The following is a 14,757-nucleotide window of genomic DNA, read 5'->3' as shown; positions in this document are numbered from 1 at the left end:
GCTCGTCTTTTTTTTTTTTTTTTTTTTTTTTTTTTTTAGTGATTGGCTTAGTAGGTACAGCTGGTGAAGAGATCTAAGCACTGTGGCAATAATTTGTCATTCTCTTTAACTTTGTTTTTCTTCACTTTACCTGCCATTGTTTGCTGATTTGTTCCTCTCCATTGTCCAGTATTGTGTAAACAGTTTGTTTTAATGAGTGTTACACCTTTCTTTGACAAATGTCCTCTTTGTTTCTTCTGATGCTGCCAAAAACTGTTTGCAGTCATGGGCCTCGTGCAGACAGGTAAACACCAAGGGTGTGGGGAGCCTTGAATTTGCACCTTGCAGTTTAAAATTGCATGGATGTTCATCATTTTCATTTACAACTCCATGCATGTGAATTTGTGGAATTAACAGAGGATAAAACTGTTAACCGTAAAAGCCAGAGCGTGTTATCCTAAATTTCTTTATGCATGGGATTTACAGGCTCTCTTGGTATTATATATATCCTTCTAACCGAAAGCCAGTGATGTTATCATATGATCATTTCAGACATCTAAACCGATACTTAATGCATGTCTTAATGGATTGCCTTGTGTGTGTGAGGCATGCCATCAGAGGTGGGAAAAAAAACAGATGTTGCTAATGCCTTGTCCAATATGAAGACAAAATGAATGGCCTAAGCTACAGTCTTAAAGAGTGTGAACAATTCTTTTTTATATTTTTTTTCTCTTTGTTTACTGTCTGTCTTCAGAGCTGATGGGCGCAGATGGTCCCTGGCATCTCTTCCTTCCTCAGGATATGGAACCAACACTCCAAGTTCCACTCTTTCGGTAACTTATGTAATTTTCATATTATTGAAGTCATGTCATTAACCTAAAGAGCCACAGGGAATGGTATGGTTACTGGGGGAAAATTTGTGTTTATGCTCCAAATGCTTTCAATTCTACTAACAGCATGTATTATGATTTTAGTGTGAGTGCATTATGAAGCACGTGCCCATCCAAAAAAGATTCATTAAAAAAAAAAGAAATAAGTGATTTTATCTTGTGGGTTTATTTACGAAATATTTATTTACGACATAACTTAAAAGGTTCCAACCCTTATGATCTGCTACAGGAAGAGTTTGGCTGGCCATGTATAATGTGTAGTTATGGAGACTAATTTACATACTGAGTTATGTTTTATACTGGGCCAGTTTAGCCCTTCTTTCTGGAGAAACCTGCCAGTGTAGACCCTTTATAATGAATGGTGAAGTGATATTGACATGCCAGGGCTGCCATAGAGTTTCTAGAGCCCTTGGCAAACCATGTGTCCAGTGACCCCTGTTGCATGTACATGCTTGCTAACATAGGGGATAATGTGTTGGCACCTGGTCCTTAAGACTCCAGGTGCCTGTGTAGCGTGCTTACAGTCACGCCAACGTTCCTTTTTTGGCTATGACGCATGAGTGTACTGGTTAGTAGAAGATGTGTTTAGCCAACAGCATGTCCTGCAAGCCAAGTTGTTCAGACACAGGGAAAGAAGGAAAAGGCGTAGGGGGATTATGATAAATTTCAACATGCATATTAATTTAAAGGGGGCACTCAGCTGGAGTGTTCCTTACTGCAAGCGTTTGGATGTAGAGGCCTTTATCAAATATGTGGCTGCTTTTCTCTGCAGTCTTCCTCTTCATCCCAGGAGAGGCTGCACCAGCTGCCATTCCAACCCACTGCAGACGAACTACACTTTCTCTCTAAACACTTCCGGAGTACAGAGAGTGTCACGGATGAAGAAGGGAGGCATTCACCCTGCATGCGTCCACGATCCAGAAGCCTCAGGTGTGTAGTGAAAGCTCTCTCTCTTCTATCCGTATCCATATCGTTGTTTCTTAACATATCTCTTTTAATATGAGAAACTGTCATTGCTTGACTATTAAATAATTTGGTACTGGAAAAAAAGTGAATATCTGCATATCTTTGTATTGGTTTATATAGGTAAAGTACTAATAATATATTATATAGATATAGTACCAGGGGCGTACCTAGAGTATTTGGCACCCGGGGCGGATCCTGTAAGTGCCCCCCCCCAAATGTAAAGACATCTACAAAATTATGTTGGCAAGAATATTTATTGCACCAATTTGTAAACTGTATGTCAACTGTAAACAACAAGAAATCTGAAAAAATAAATTACTAACTTATAAGTAAAATAAATACATTTAAATAACATTTACTGAACATATAATAGTGCTTGACCTGACCAGCACACAAATTACACACACATAGGATGTGCCATCTTTGCCCCCAAACAGCCCAGCATGAGTCAGCATTGTTCCAAAACAGCCGAGTGTACTCCATCTTTGTCCCATAAACACCCTGCCTGTGCCATTTTTGTCCCATAAACACCCTGCTTATACCATCTTTGCCTTTTTGACAAATCAACTATACACCTATGATTAACACAAACACTTTTACAGTCCCTCACTAATTCACTTTCATTCACGCAATCATTTATTCTTTCACACAAATTTACACATATTCATTGATGCATTCTCACAAATTCATTAATTCTCTCACTCATTCACACAATTCATCCACATATTAATCCATTCATTTTCTCGCTCTCATTCTGACTCTTTATTTCAATATTCTTGCTACCCTCCTTTCTCCTTACCTACCCATTCTCACCCCCTTCTGCCCTATCTACCCCTTCTCACTCCATTCTCCCTATCTACCCCCTATCCCCCCATCTCACTCCCTTCTCCCGATCTACCCCCTCCTAACTATCTACCCTCTGCCCCCTTTGAAGTTCACTTACCTTTCAGGATTCCTGCGGTGGGGGTGCAAGGCCTCTGTCTCCCAGCTCTGCCACTGTATGGAACAGTATAGAATGATGGGAGTTATGATGTACTTTAGAGTATAATTATAATGAAAAAGACATTGGAAATGGTACAGCATAACACCCATCACTCTCACACATTTACCAATCCACAGATTCCACACATACCAATCCACACATACCAATTCACAGATTCCACACATACCAATCCACAGATTCCACACATACCAATCCACAGATTCCACACATATACCAATCCACACATATACCAATCTACAGATTCTACACATAACAATCCACAGATTCCACACATAACAATCCACACATATACCAATCCACAGATTCCACAGATATACCAATCCACAGATGCCACACATACCAATCCACTCTCACTGTCACTCAGTCTTACTGAATGATTTCCTACCTTCTTTTCTACCTCTTTTCTTCTTACAGCAGTCTTCCTCTTCGCTCCTCTTCTTCTTCTGTCTTCTTCCGGGTCAGAGGGCACTGTGGGCGCGGCTTCAGTGCGGCTGGGATCTGACAAAAAACCCCGGCGCACAGCAGCAGTTGCCGCGCGGATCGCAAGAGAGCGGTATCGGAGGTCTGTTAAAGACCTCCGATACCGCTCTCTTGCGAGCCTGCTCCTCCAGCGGCGGACATTACTGTCCGTCTCTGGAGGGGTGCCGGGTGCTGGCAAGTGGGCACCCCCCTGATGAGCGGCACCCGGTGCGGACCGCCGCCCCCCGCTAGGTACGCTACTGTATAGTACTAATAACATACAATCCGTTTTGAGATTTACCATGAAAGAAAACATTCATATAAATGTGTGAAACGTCTACAAACTGATATGAGAAGCAAAATGAGAATTCAGATCCACATCACCAAAGTATATTTTTATTTTTGTCATATATAGCTAGATGCACATTTAACCTGTACATTTCTCTCTCACTGCAAATTTACCCCTTAAGCCAACCTCAACACTTTTATCTTCCAGCCCTGGTCGTGCATCAGGAAACTTTGATAATGAGATCATCATGATGAACCATGTATATAAAGAAAGATTTCCAAAGGTAAAGAGGTGAACCTTAGCTTAAAAAGAGCCCCACAGTTTGTGATGCTCATGCCTGAAAAAGAACCTTTCTTTTAAGATTTCAATATTCTACAAATATAAAACCAGTATGACAGTAACTGCATGGGGAGCTTATTTGCTTTGTTTCTTTAAACTGGAGCGTTACGAGGTACTTTGACTTGGACATTTGCCTTTGTCCTAAACCTTTCAGGCCACAGCACAGATGGAGGAGAGACTGCATGACATTATCACAAACTTTTGCCCCAACCGGACATTGCCACTTTCAGATGGTGTCCTGGGCTTCATCCACCACCAGATCATAGAGCTGGCTCGAGATTGTTTGGATAAATCCATGGGGGCGCTGGTCACCTCACGATACTTTGCTGAACTTCAAGAGAAGCTTGAGAAAATGTTACAAGACGTGAGATGCTGTTATTTCTATTGTTGCGTGCCAATCAAAAATGAATGCAATCTGTAATGGGTGGTGTAATTTTAGTGGCATGATATTAATGCATTTAGAAATATATTTGGCATTCCCAGTCTCTGCATCCAGTAGCCTGGCTGATGAGCTGCTATTGAAACTGATTTTTAAAGTATATAGTAATACTTTCAACAAAGTCTGTACACATATATAGATGTAGTGGAATTGGCTATATATTTGTGTAGGTATTCAGTTATGAGAGCAGCAATGTAAATTTATATCCCACATCGTGAAGTAGAACTTTTGGATGAATTCCCGTGGCTTTATGTTTAGGTGTTACTATAGCAGTTTGACTAATTCCGAGTAAAATATTACACAGCTATTGAGGATTTAATGTGCAGTGATAAGTGGGGGGCAGTGTCTTTTATTTAGTTGTGCAGATTATTTAACCCCTTAATGACAAAGCCTGTACATGTACAGGCTCAAAATGCATTGTTTTCAATGGGTTTAGGGACCGCCCATTGTCCTTAAGGGGTTAAAATATATAATACATACATTCATTTCCTGCTTTTCTATTGTAGGCATACAATCGTTCAGAGGGAGAGGAAGTTACGTTTATTGTCCAACTGGCAAGAAAGTTGCTGATGGTCATTGCCAGACCTGCAAGACTTCTGGAGTGTCTGGTAATGAAGCAGATTTCATTTGGTTAAGCTAGTGGTAGACATCCTCAGATTCTACGGAGGATATTTCCAAGGTCTTTGAATTGCTGCTAAAGTTACAAATCCGCTTGCGCCAGTTGGCAACTGCAAATAGAACAAGACATATATTAGTACAAATATCTTTCAGATGTTCATATAAATAAATTGAGATTTTTGGATCAATCAGGTCGTGCTCATGCCTTCATTTCATTCTGCAAGTATAGAGGTTTGGGGCGTTAAAGGAACAGCTCTGACATAAAAAGACATGGTTGTTATTTTAAGAGTTGCTTTTTTTACTAAAACAAGCGATGAAGTACAGTACATTGCAAAGGTTTTGAGCAGATGTAAGGAAATGCTGTAAAGTAAGAATGCTTTCAAAAAAAGACAGGTTGATAGTTTATTTTTTTTTATCACGTTATCACATAACGTCATCACATAATACAATGAACAGTGATTTAAAAGAAGAAGAATCTTACATCTGATCACACCAAATCGAATCAATATTTGGTGTGACCAAGATTGGCATGACAGCATTGATTCTTCTAGTTACACTTGTACAGTCAGGGATTTTGTGGGCATATAGTTAGGTTTATAACGAAACAATTATATTATATAGGTGCTAATGATCATTAGTTTAATATGTAGGTTGAAACGCAATACTTACCTGAAACAAAAACCGCTGTAGGAAGAATGAAACTGGGTGAGGAACGGCCAAACTCACTAATGAGGTGAGGTTGCTAAAGACCTTTTTATGTCAAGTCATACACTATGGCAAAACTAAGCATAGCAACACGACACATGGTAGTTAAGCAGGGTCAGCAAGGTCTTTCCCAGGCAGAAATTTAATGGAAGATGAGGATTCCCAGAAGCTATTTTCAAGAACCACAAAGAAAAGGGCAATGTTGAGTGGTTGGCCAATGAAGCATAGTCGAGCAGATGAAAGGCACATGATGTTTTTCACAATCGGAAGATGTCAAGCATTGGCAGAAAACTACTACCTGTTACGTCTGGTCAAAGGTAGTCTTCATGAAAAGCCATGCCTCAGACGTGGAAACAAGTGACTGAACTATTCATGAGAACACAGGAACTTGGTTGCAGGAAAAAATGGCAGCAGGTGCTCTATTTGGCTGTAGACACAGCAATTTGCTCACCAGAGGGCTATAGAGTGGGACAAGGAGTGAAGTGTGGTGAAGGTTCCTTGCACGTTCGGAGCTGCATTTCTGCAAATGGAGTTGGGATTTGGTGATAATTAATGGTCTTGTTAATGCTGAGAATTACCTGCAGATATTTATCTATCAAACACTGCCATCAGTGAGGCATCTGATCGGCCCCAAATGTATTCCCCAGCATGACAACGACCCCAAACATACAGCCAAAGTCTTTATAAGAACCATCATCAGTGTAAAGAAGAACTGGAAGTGAAGATGTGGTATCCACAGATCATCTGGTCTGTGTGGAATTACATGGAGAGAGAGAAGCAACTGGGGCTGCCTAGAATTCTGATTAGTTCTACAACGTGTTTGGAACTACCTACATGACAAATTCCATAAAAAAAAACGTGAGCAAGTATAGAGTCATCTGAAACAGAAAGTACACCCTCTTTAAATGCTATGGTTTTACATCAGTGCATAACAACAATGATCTGTTCCTGGTCTACAAATTAGTCTATCATTCTAAAGTAAGAAAGATTATCCAACAGTGGAAAATATTCAAGACAGTTGGCAGGTTTCCCAGGAGTGGACATCCCAGCAAATTCACCCCAAGGTCAGACTGTGCAGTGCAAATTGTAAAAATCCCAAGAGTTACATCTCGCTCTCTAAAGGCCACAGCCAGCATGTTAAATGTTAAATTTCATGATTGTACAATTCTAAACAAACCAGAAGACTTTTGGAACTGTCATTTTGGACAGATGAAACCAAATGCCATAATGCACAGTACCACCTTTGGCAAAAACCAAACACAGCGTATCAGACCATCTGTCAAGGACCTGGGAACCTTGCAGACCATGAACTCCTCTGTATACCAAAGTATTCTAGAGTCAAATGTGAGGCCATCTGCCCGACAGCTAAAGCATGGCTGAAATTGGGTCCTGCGACAGGACAATGATCCCAAGCACACCAGGAAAGCTACGACAGAATGGCTGAAAAAAAGAAGAATCAAGGTACTGCAGTGGCCCAGTCAAAGTCCAGATCTCAACACAATTGTAATGCTGTAGTGGGACCTTGGGAGAGCTGTCCATAAACAAATAACCGCAAACCAAAATTCCTCCACAATGATGTGAGACTGTCACATCATACAGAAAATGATTACATAAAGTTATTGCTGCTAAAAATAGTTTTTCAAGATATTGAATCATAAAGTCTATATTTCACACATGGCTTCTCTATTTTGGCTTAATTTTTGTTGACTATGTCATGTGTTATTCATCTGAGGTTGTATTAACTACCGTATTTGCTCTATTATAAGACATGGTGCAAATGCTCTCACAAATATCCCTTGTCTTATATTCGAGGTCGTATTATAATCAGACCCGCTGTAAGGGACCTGGATCCTCATCTCTGGCAGCCGGTGGAGTTCTGTGCGCTGTGTGCAGGCAATCTCCACTGCTGTCAGCCCTTCTTCCGGGGCTTCTATGATGGAGCGCCAGTATCACATGACCTTCCACTGCTCCACCATGAAAGCCCCGGCAGAAGTGCCGACAGCAGCGGAGTTTGCCTGTGCGCATCACACAGACGACCTCTGCTGCTGCCGGCACTTCCGCCCGGGCTCCAATGACAGAGCACCGGCGTGACATGACCTTCTGGTGCTCAGTCATAGAAGCCTCGACGGAAGTACCGACCAGCAGCAATGGAGGTTGTCTGCGCGCATCATGCAGACCTCCACCGGCTGCCCCCTCTAGACACCAGGGAGTCTGAAGCGTGGGGGACAAGTCTAGGGATGCATTGGTAAGTCGGTGGGGGGTATAATGGTTTTCTGGAGGGAGAGTGGCATATTGGGGGTTAAAAGGCATATCAGGAAGGCAGAGAGTGGCATATAGGGGCAGGGTAGCAGGCTGTGGGGCAGATGTGCATAACTGGGGGGAGGTTGGCAAATAATATAGAAATAAAAACCAAAAAAATCACTTTTCTCAATCATAGTTTATATTAAATGGGAACAAATATGTTACATGTGAATTAATATTTACTAGTAAACTTTTTTCCTGTAGGGTAGTCTTATATTCAGGCTTTTTCTTTTTTCCCTAAATTAATATTCAAATTTTGGGGGGTTGTCTTATAATCAGGGTCTTCTTATAATCGAGCAAATCCTTAGCAGATCTAAACATTACCGGAACAGATTTGTTATGTAAAACCTTAGAATTCAGAGAGTGTACGTTATTTTTTTTACACCACTGTATCTAGAAGAATTGATTTTTTTAGACAAAAGGGGATCACACCAAATATAGATTTTATGTATTTTTTTTCCTGTTATTCACTTTGCATTTTGTTAAATTATATTATATTTGTGAAACAATTCTTTACAGCATTTTTCACACTTGCCTAAAACTTTTGCACAGTACTGTATGTGTGGGTTTTCTTTCACATGAAAAAATTATGTAATAAATATTAAAGATATTTAAGGCACCATTTGCATTGTTCTTTATTTATGATTTTACATTCATTCTGGATCTAGGAATTCGATCCAGAGCAGTTTTATCATCTTCTGGAGGCTGCTGAAGGTCATGCCAAAGTTGGCCAGGGGATAAAGACTGATATTCCCCGTTACATCATCAACCAGCTGGGACTTACTAAGGACCCTTTGGAGGGTAAGGAGAGTGAAAACGTATCATATTTATCTCCAGATATAGCACAAACAATTATGACCACGCAGACATGACCAGTATGGAAGCTCATTTTACTTATATCCTTTTGTTCTAGGGGTCTAAGGTGGTTGAAATGCAAACTTTATTTTGTTCAAGTAGGACCTGAATTTTATGTTTTTATGTATGATTTTAACCTATAATGAATTTCAGCAAAATGGGGTACATCTAATAAAATAAAGGGTTTTGATTGGATAACTAAACAGATGTGTGCTTTGGACAATTTGTTGCTATCAATATATACCAACAGAGAACAAAAAAAATTTTTTTTTGTCCTTTTACATCTATTAATCTGCAGAGATTGTCCAACTGGAGCACTATGATAATGAAACCACCCTGCAACTGGAGCATGAAGACTTCCAAGATGTGAGTAAAACTTTGATGCTTCAGTTAATGCGGTCAGTGCCACAAACATCATTATCTATATAATATTAAGGGAGCTTGGAGCATTTTATTGGTTTCCAGAATAAAGTTTTAGCAAATTTTCCTTCTAACCAGTGCTCCAAAATGCATTTTTTTTTTTTTTTTTTTTTTAAATCCACGGTATTTTTTTTTTTACTTCATTTCAGGCATCTGTTTCCAGCACCCCTTCCCGAAAGAAACCCGGAGAGAACGACTTTGAGGCAATCAAACTTATCAGCAATGGGGCTTATGGGTAAATGTAAAGCATAATATTACAAATTACAACTGCAAAATGTAGTGGGATGCACTATTTGTGATTCTAGAAAGCAAAATATTCAGTGGCATTCTGGGATGACAAGTGTCTTGTTGGTGTCTGCAAATGAGCATACAGCCCAGTTGTTTGAGAGTGCTGCAAAAATGGTAAGAATAGAACTTTATGTATACATTTCCTAGGGTTTTGGCTAAGTGAGACTTTAGCGATGCCAAAATTAAAGTAGGTAGAATAACTAACTGGTTGTAAATTTTAAAAAAGGATATTTTTGATTCAACTTTTTCTCAATTAAAGACTTAAGCTCTTGCTATTAGTAGCAAATGGATAAAAATTACATATTTTAACACTGTGGAAGAAAATAAACTATATATCTGAAGTATCTTAATTGCCAGGGTGTCTTAAAAAATGTGAAAAAGATAGAAGACTGAGCCATTCTCAAACTGGTCCAGCTAAACTATAAATTATTATCACTATACAATTACTTTATATCCTGAGGCACCGTTGCAGTGAAGGGAAAGGCACATTTACAATTACATGAATAAGTATGCAATAGGAAGACCTGCTCTTGTGAAATTTAAAATATCATGTCACTGGCGCCAGTTTGGATTATGCAGTGTCCTCTTGGCCCTGGTCACTGGGTTGGCCTCCTCATAATAAACCAATTTCACAATTGTCTGTGTGTGTAAAGTCAGCTGTATCTTTTGCATAGGTCATACAACTTTTTTTTAATTTTTTTATAGTGACAGCTTTGATTTTACTAGACAATCGTATTAAAGGTATATACCGTATTTGCTCGATTATAAGACGAGGTTTTTTCCAGAGCAAATGCTCTGAAAAATACCCCTCGTCTTATAATCGAGGTCATCTTCTAATCAGACCTCAAAAAAATGTCTGCTTCGGCCGTGCTGCTTACCGGGCTTTGGTCGCGAGCAGCGTCTCTGCTACTAGCAGCTGGAGAACAGGAAGCTAGCAAAGTCCTCACATAACCCTACCTCCCCCCTCCTTCCTCTGGCGGCGGGGCCAGAGAAGTTGCTCGCACAGCCGGGCCCCAGCAGAAGTCTGCGAGTGGGAGATCTGCAGTTCAGGTAAGGGGGTGGGGAGGGTTTTTGAGCACGTATGTGTGATTAATGGAATGAATGAGTATTTAAATGTTTGTGAATGTGTGTGTGATAGCATGGATGTGTAAGGGGGGTGGGGGTGGTAGCATGACATAGGGAGGCTGTAATCACACTACTATCATCCCCAGGTTCCAGCATGTACTGGCTGCCTTGGCTTGATAGGAGTGTGATTGCTTTTAGCAGTTATATACATATATATACCTCCAGAAATGCATTTTAACCCCCTATATGCCTATCTGATGATAAGGCATATCATGGGGCAGAGGGGCATATAGGGGGTTAAAAGGCATATCATGGGGCACAGTGGCATATAGGAGGGTATAAGACATTTCTGGAGGCAGAGTGGCATATAGAGGGTTAAAAGGCACATCATGGGGCAGAGTGGCAAATAGTGGGGTATAAGGCATTTCTGGGGGCAGAGTGGCAAGCCTGGGGGCATATGTGCATAACTGGGGGGGCCAGGTTTGGCAAATAAAAGGAAATTAAAAAAATATATTTTTCTCAATCATCTTTTATTAAATATGAAAAAAATAGTTTACATGAATTAATATTTACTAGTCTTATATTCAGGCTTTTTGTTTTTTTCCTAAATTAATATTTTGATTTTGGGGGGGTCATCTTATAATCGAGCAAATACGGTAGTTATGCAAGGCATAACTCCCTCTGTTGGAATGATGCCTGTGCAAAACACGAAGTGCAAAAACTCTGTTCAGGCTTCTGTAAGCCCTTCATAAGGGAAGATTGCCAAGAGTGTTCAACTGTGGAAATTGTTCCCTTTCGCTTGTCCAAGCAGTAACTGAAGAAGTCTTGTCCTTAAGGAACTCTGACTACCATTACTCTTTAGTTGTTGGCAAGATCTAATATTATATATCTCCACAGTGCAGTTCACCTGGTCAGACATAAGGAGACCCGGCAGCGTTTCGCAATGAAGAAGATCAACAAGCAGAACCTGATACTGCGTAACCAAATCCAGCAAGTGTTTGTAGAGAGAGATATTCTAACTTTTGCAGAAAACCCCTTTGTAGTCAGCATGTTCTGCTCCTTTGAGACACGGCGCCACCTCTGTATGGTGATGGAATATGTAGAAGGTGTGTTTAGAGCTTTTTTTCAATATGATGCTTTAGCATTTTTTTACATGCTGCTGCTCACATTAACGGACACCTGCTTCACTATGAACAGAACGCGTGTAAATATTGTTGTTAACATAGGAGATGTTTTATTGTGAAATTATGGAATTTTATTGATTGATTTTGTCTGTAGGAACCATAATTAGGCCTGTTTATCTGTTGACTGTTTAAAGATTGGTATCACCCCAACTAGTCTATCTGTGTCAATTAAAGAGTGCCGTGGGCATTAGTAAGGATCTAATTAAAATTGATTTGGTGAGCCTTCCAGACCAATACACCTGCCCTAATACAATGTAATCATACTTCGATGTCCCTAATAATAATAATATTAATAAACAGTATAAAGTCTCTGGCCTTACATTGTTTGAGAACTGTAAAGGCTATTCTTCCCATCTTTTGAAAGTAGTCTGTCACTCCAATGATTCCACAGTGGTTACACAATACAAAATTATTGTAATGCAAAAGAACAAATGCTGATGTATAAAGATATACAGATTGACTTCTTTGAAGGAAATGTACATCTACAGATACATTTTGCTCTCTTTCGGCTTGAAAAGGAAAAATTGTAAAACGTAGGTGCCATAACGAAAATCAAAGTGTAATATCACAATATATTGTAGTTTAAGTTTATGTAGCATAAAATGTTCTCATCTGGTTGGTTGTTTTTTTCTGTGATTGTTAATAATTTTTGCTTCACAGTGGTGAATACAGCTATAATGTGAAAATAGTCTATTGTCAATGTGGGCTTGGGGGGCTGATTATGTGCCTTCTTTTGAAAGAATTGTGTTTTTTTTCTGTACTAGCACAGCCAACACTTCTGCTCTAATGACTTTGTGTTAAGTGTACATCTAGGTAGTGGTGAACAAAGAGGGCTGTAGTTAAACCTTGACACCAATACTACAGAATAATGTATATTAAAGTATTATGCAATTACCTTAATAGTCATTCTTTTAAAATAAAGCATTTGCCTGAGGTAAATTGAAGCTGCTCTCTTCCTCTGCGACCTGAATATTTTTGCCGCTAGTTTAAGGAGCAAATCATTGGCAGGAAAGCACCCCTTAGAAATCCATGGGAGTGCTTCCTGCACAGAGCTCGAACAGACCAACTGGTTTGCCAAGCCAAGTGTTGGAGCTTTCTGAAGTATTTCATAGGGGCAAATGCAGAAACCCTTCATGTAATTTCAATGAGGACCTTGGGTAAACATAAAGGTGGCATGCAGCTATTAAATGCACTAAAGTGTTAATTAATTGTAAACACCATCACAAGAAGAAAGTCATAGGCTGCAGAGAAGAAATCTGCCACTTCATTAGGCAGGTCCATTAATTATAGGTTCATTTCAACTACGTGTTATACTTCTACCACAGCTAACACTAGTGATTTGTTGTGTTTTCCAGGAGGAGATTGTGCCACTCTTTTGAAGAACATGGGTCCTCTGCCTGTGGATATGGCCCAAATGTACTTTGCTGAAACTGTCCTAGCATTGGAATATTTGCACAACTATGGCATTGTCCACCGAGACCTCAAACCAGACAAGTATGTTGGCATATGCAAACTTTATTGTCAAAAGCAAAGCATGATATGTGAGTGAAAACACTTGAACCACAACAGCTATCTTGCTTTTTTAGTAGAGCTTGTAACAAAGGAAACCTTATCCCCCACACTTAAACAGAAAGAATGGCGTCTCACACGGAAATCCGTGCACTCTATAAACGCACTAGATTTTCTTCCTAGACCTGAAAGGGTTTCAAGAGCGATTAATTATATATTCTTTATACGTAAGTTTCAACAAACTTCTTACTAAAATAAACCACTCTTCTGTATTGATGCAGTAGGTACAACAACTTTTGGACAGTTGTGTTAAATGTGTCTTTAAGCACTTAATACATACCCCCCAAAGTATCAACATATATAGGCCTAGAGTTCAGGAGATATAAAGGATGCAATACATATGCAAATGCTAAAAGTACCCATTCTTTTTGGCACTATAGGATAGCGGTGCTACATTTAGAATAGGCTAATTGCAGAAAGTATCTGGTAGTATCTAGTGTAACTGGCAACCTAGCCTCACTGTGACTTTGGGAAATACGAGAGAGATGGGGTAATAGGCATATTTTGGCAGGTATGTATAAAGGGTAGTTTAGGGGCAGTGGTAGAAGTGGAGCAGTCAGCAGCAACACTCTCTTGGTTGTTATGGTGACATGTTCCACTTTTAATTGCGTGGGGTTTCATCACTCAAGAGGAGTGTGACAAGAGTTCAGCAGTTTCATCTCACTGACATCACTTTATACTATGAAGAGCTAAAACAAATGAACTTCTGCACCACGAATAGTTTTAATGGTCTTGTATAAAGCATATTTAAATTGGTAAGTTCTTAACTCAAACTTCTCACTAATTGAAATATGCACTCTTGAACCTATCTGGATCGAGGATGACGCAGAAGATCCTGTTGGCGGTCATGCCCCCAAATGAGATGGGAACTTAACTGCAGAAGTGAAGTCCCTTGTCTAACCTGGGCACATAGTAACTAGGGCATTTATTTTTGCACTCCTGGGGTCGAGATAAGAGGAAGAAGAAGATGCAGTACCCATGCCAGTAAAACCTCTCTTGCTGGAAGCCGCTGTGCCTTCTTCCTCAGTAGCAGCCACTGTCCTCCATTTTCAGCGTTGAAGAAAAAGCCGGTGGGAGCAAGTGTACTAGGAGCATGCAGAACTACCTGATGCGGGCACATGCCTCTAGCTTCTGTGTGGATAAATCTTTGTCCGCTGTAGTCTTGTGGAAGCTGCCATCTCCCGCTAGCTGTTGCTAGGTAGCAAGATTCCTGGATAACAAAACCAGCCAGAGGCCACGTGTAATGAATTTGGTGGCAGTCCTTTCCTAACCCATATTGGGTAAAAAGTAGTTAGGGTATCTAAAGTAGATGGCTATCTAGATAATTTTCCCCTCCACACACCTAGGCTGGTAAATAGATTTTTGTTGTAGTATATTTGTATTCTGTC

General features: G+C 40.0%; 1 protein-coding gene across 6 annotated transcripts in view; it reads left to right on the top strand.

Moving 5' to 3' along the window:
- Window positions 1–14,757, top strand: part of MAST3 (microtubule associated serine/threonine kinase 3) — a 69,348-nt gene that overhangs the window by 40,248 nt on the left and 14,343 nt on the right. For 4 of the 6 annotated variants that reach the window (XM_053464021.1, XM_053464015.1, XM_053464052.1 and 1 more), the window contains 11 exons: window positions 263–283; window positions 734–812; window positions 1,642–1,799; window positions 3,794–3,869; window positions 4,080–4,289; window positions 4,871–4,972; window positions 8,657–8,789; window positions 9,142–9,209; window positions 9,413–9,498; window positions 11,514–11,722; window positions 13,156–13,294. In XM_053464021.1, coding sequence (XP_053319996.1) covers window positions 263–283; window positions 734–812; window positions 1,642–1,799; window positions 3,794–3,869; window positions 4,080–4,289; window positions 4,871–4,972; window positions 8,657–8,789; window positions 9,142–9,209; window positions 9,413–9,498; window positions 11,514–11,722; window positions 13,156–13,294 — 1,281 coding nt within the window. The remainder of the gene's footprint in view (window positions 1–262; window positions 284–733; window positions 813–1,641; window positions 1,800–3,793; window positions 3,870–4,079; window positions 4,290–4,870; window positions 4,973–8,656; window positions 8,790–9,141; window positions 9,210–9,412; window positions 9,499–11,513; window positions 11,723–13,155; window positions 13,295–14,757) is intronic. The other 2 variants (XM_053464037.1, XM_053464029.1) reach the window with 1 other exon arrangement.

This window comes from Spea bombifrons, chromosome 1 (genome assembly GCF_027358695.1).
Source record: "Spea bombifrons isolate aSpeBom1 chromosome 1, aSpeBom1.2.pri, whole genome shotgun sequence".
NCBI lineage: Eukaryota > Metazoa > Chordata > Amphibia > Anura > Pelobatidae > Spea > Spea bombifrons.
This window is presented reverse-complemented; position numbering and strand designations above follow the sequence as displayed.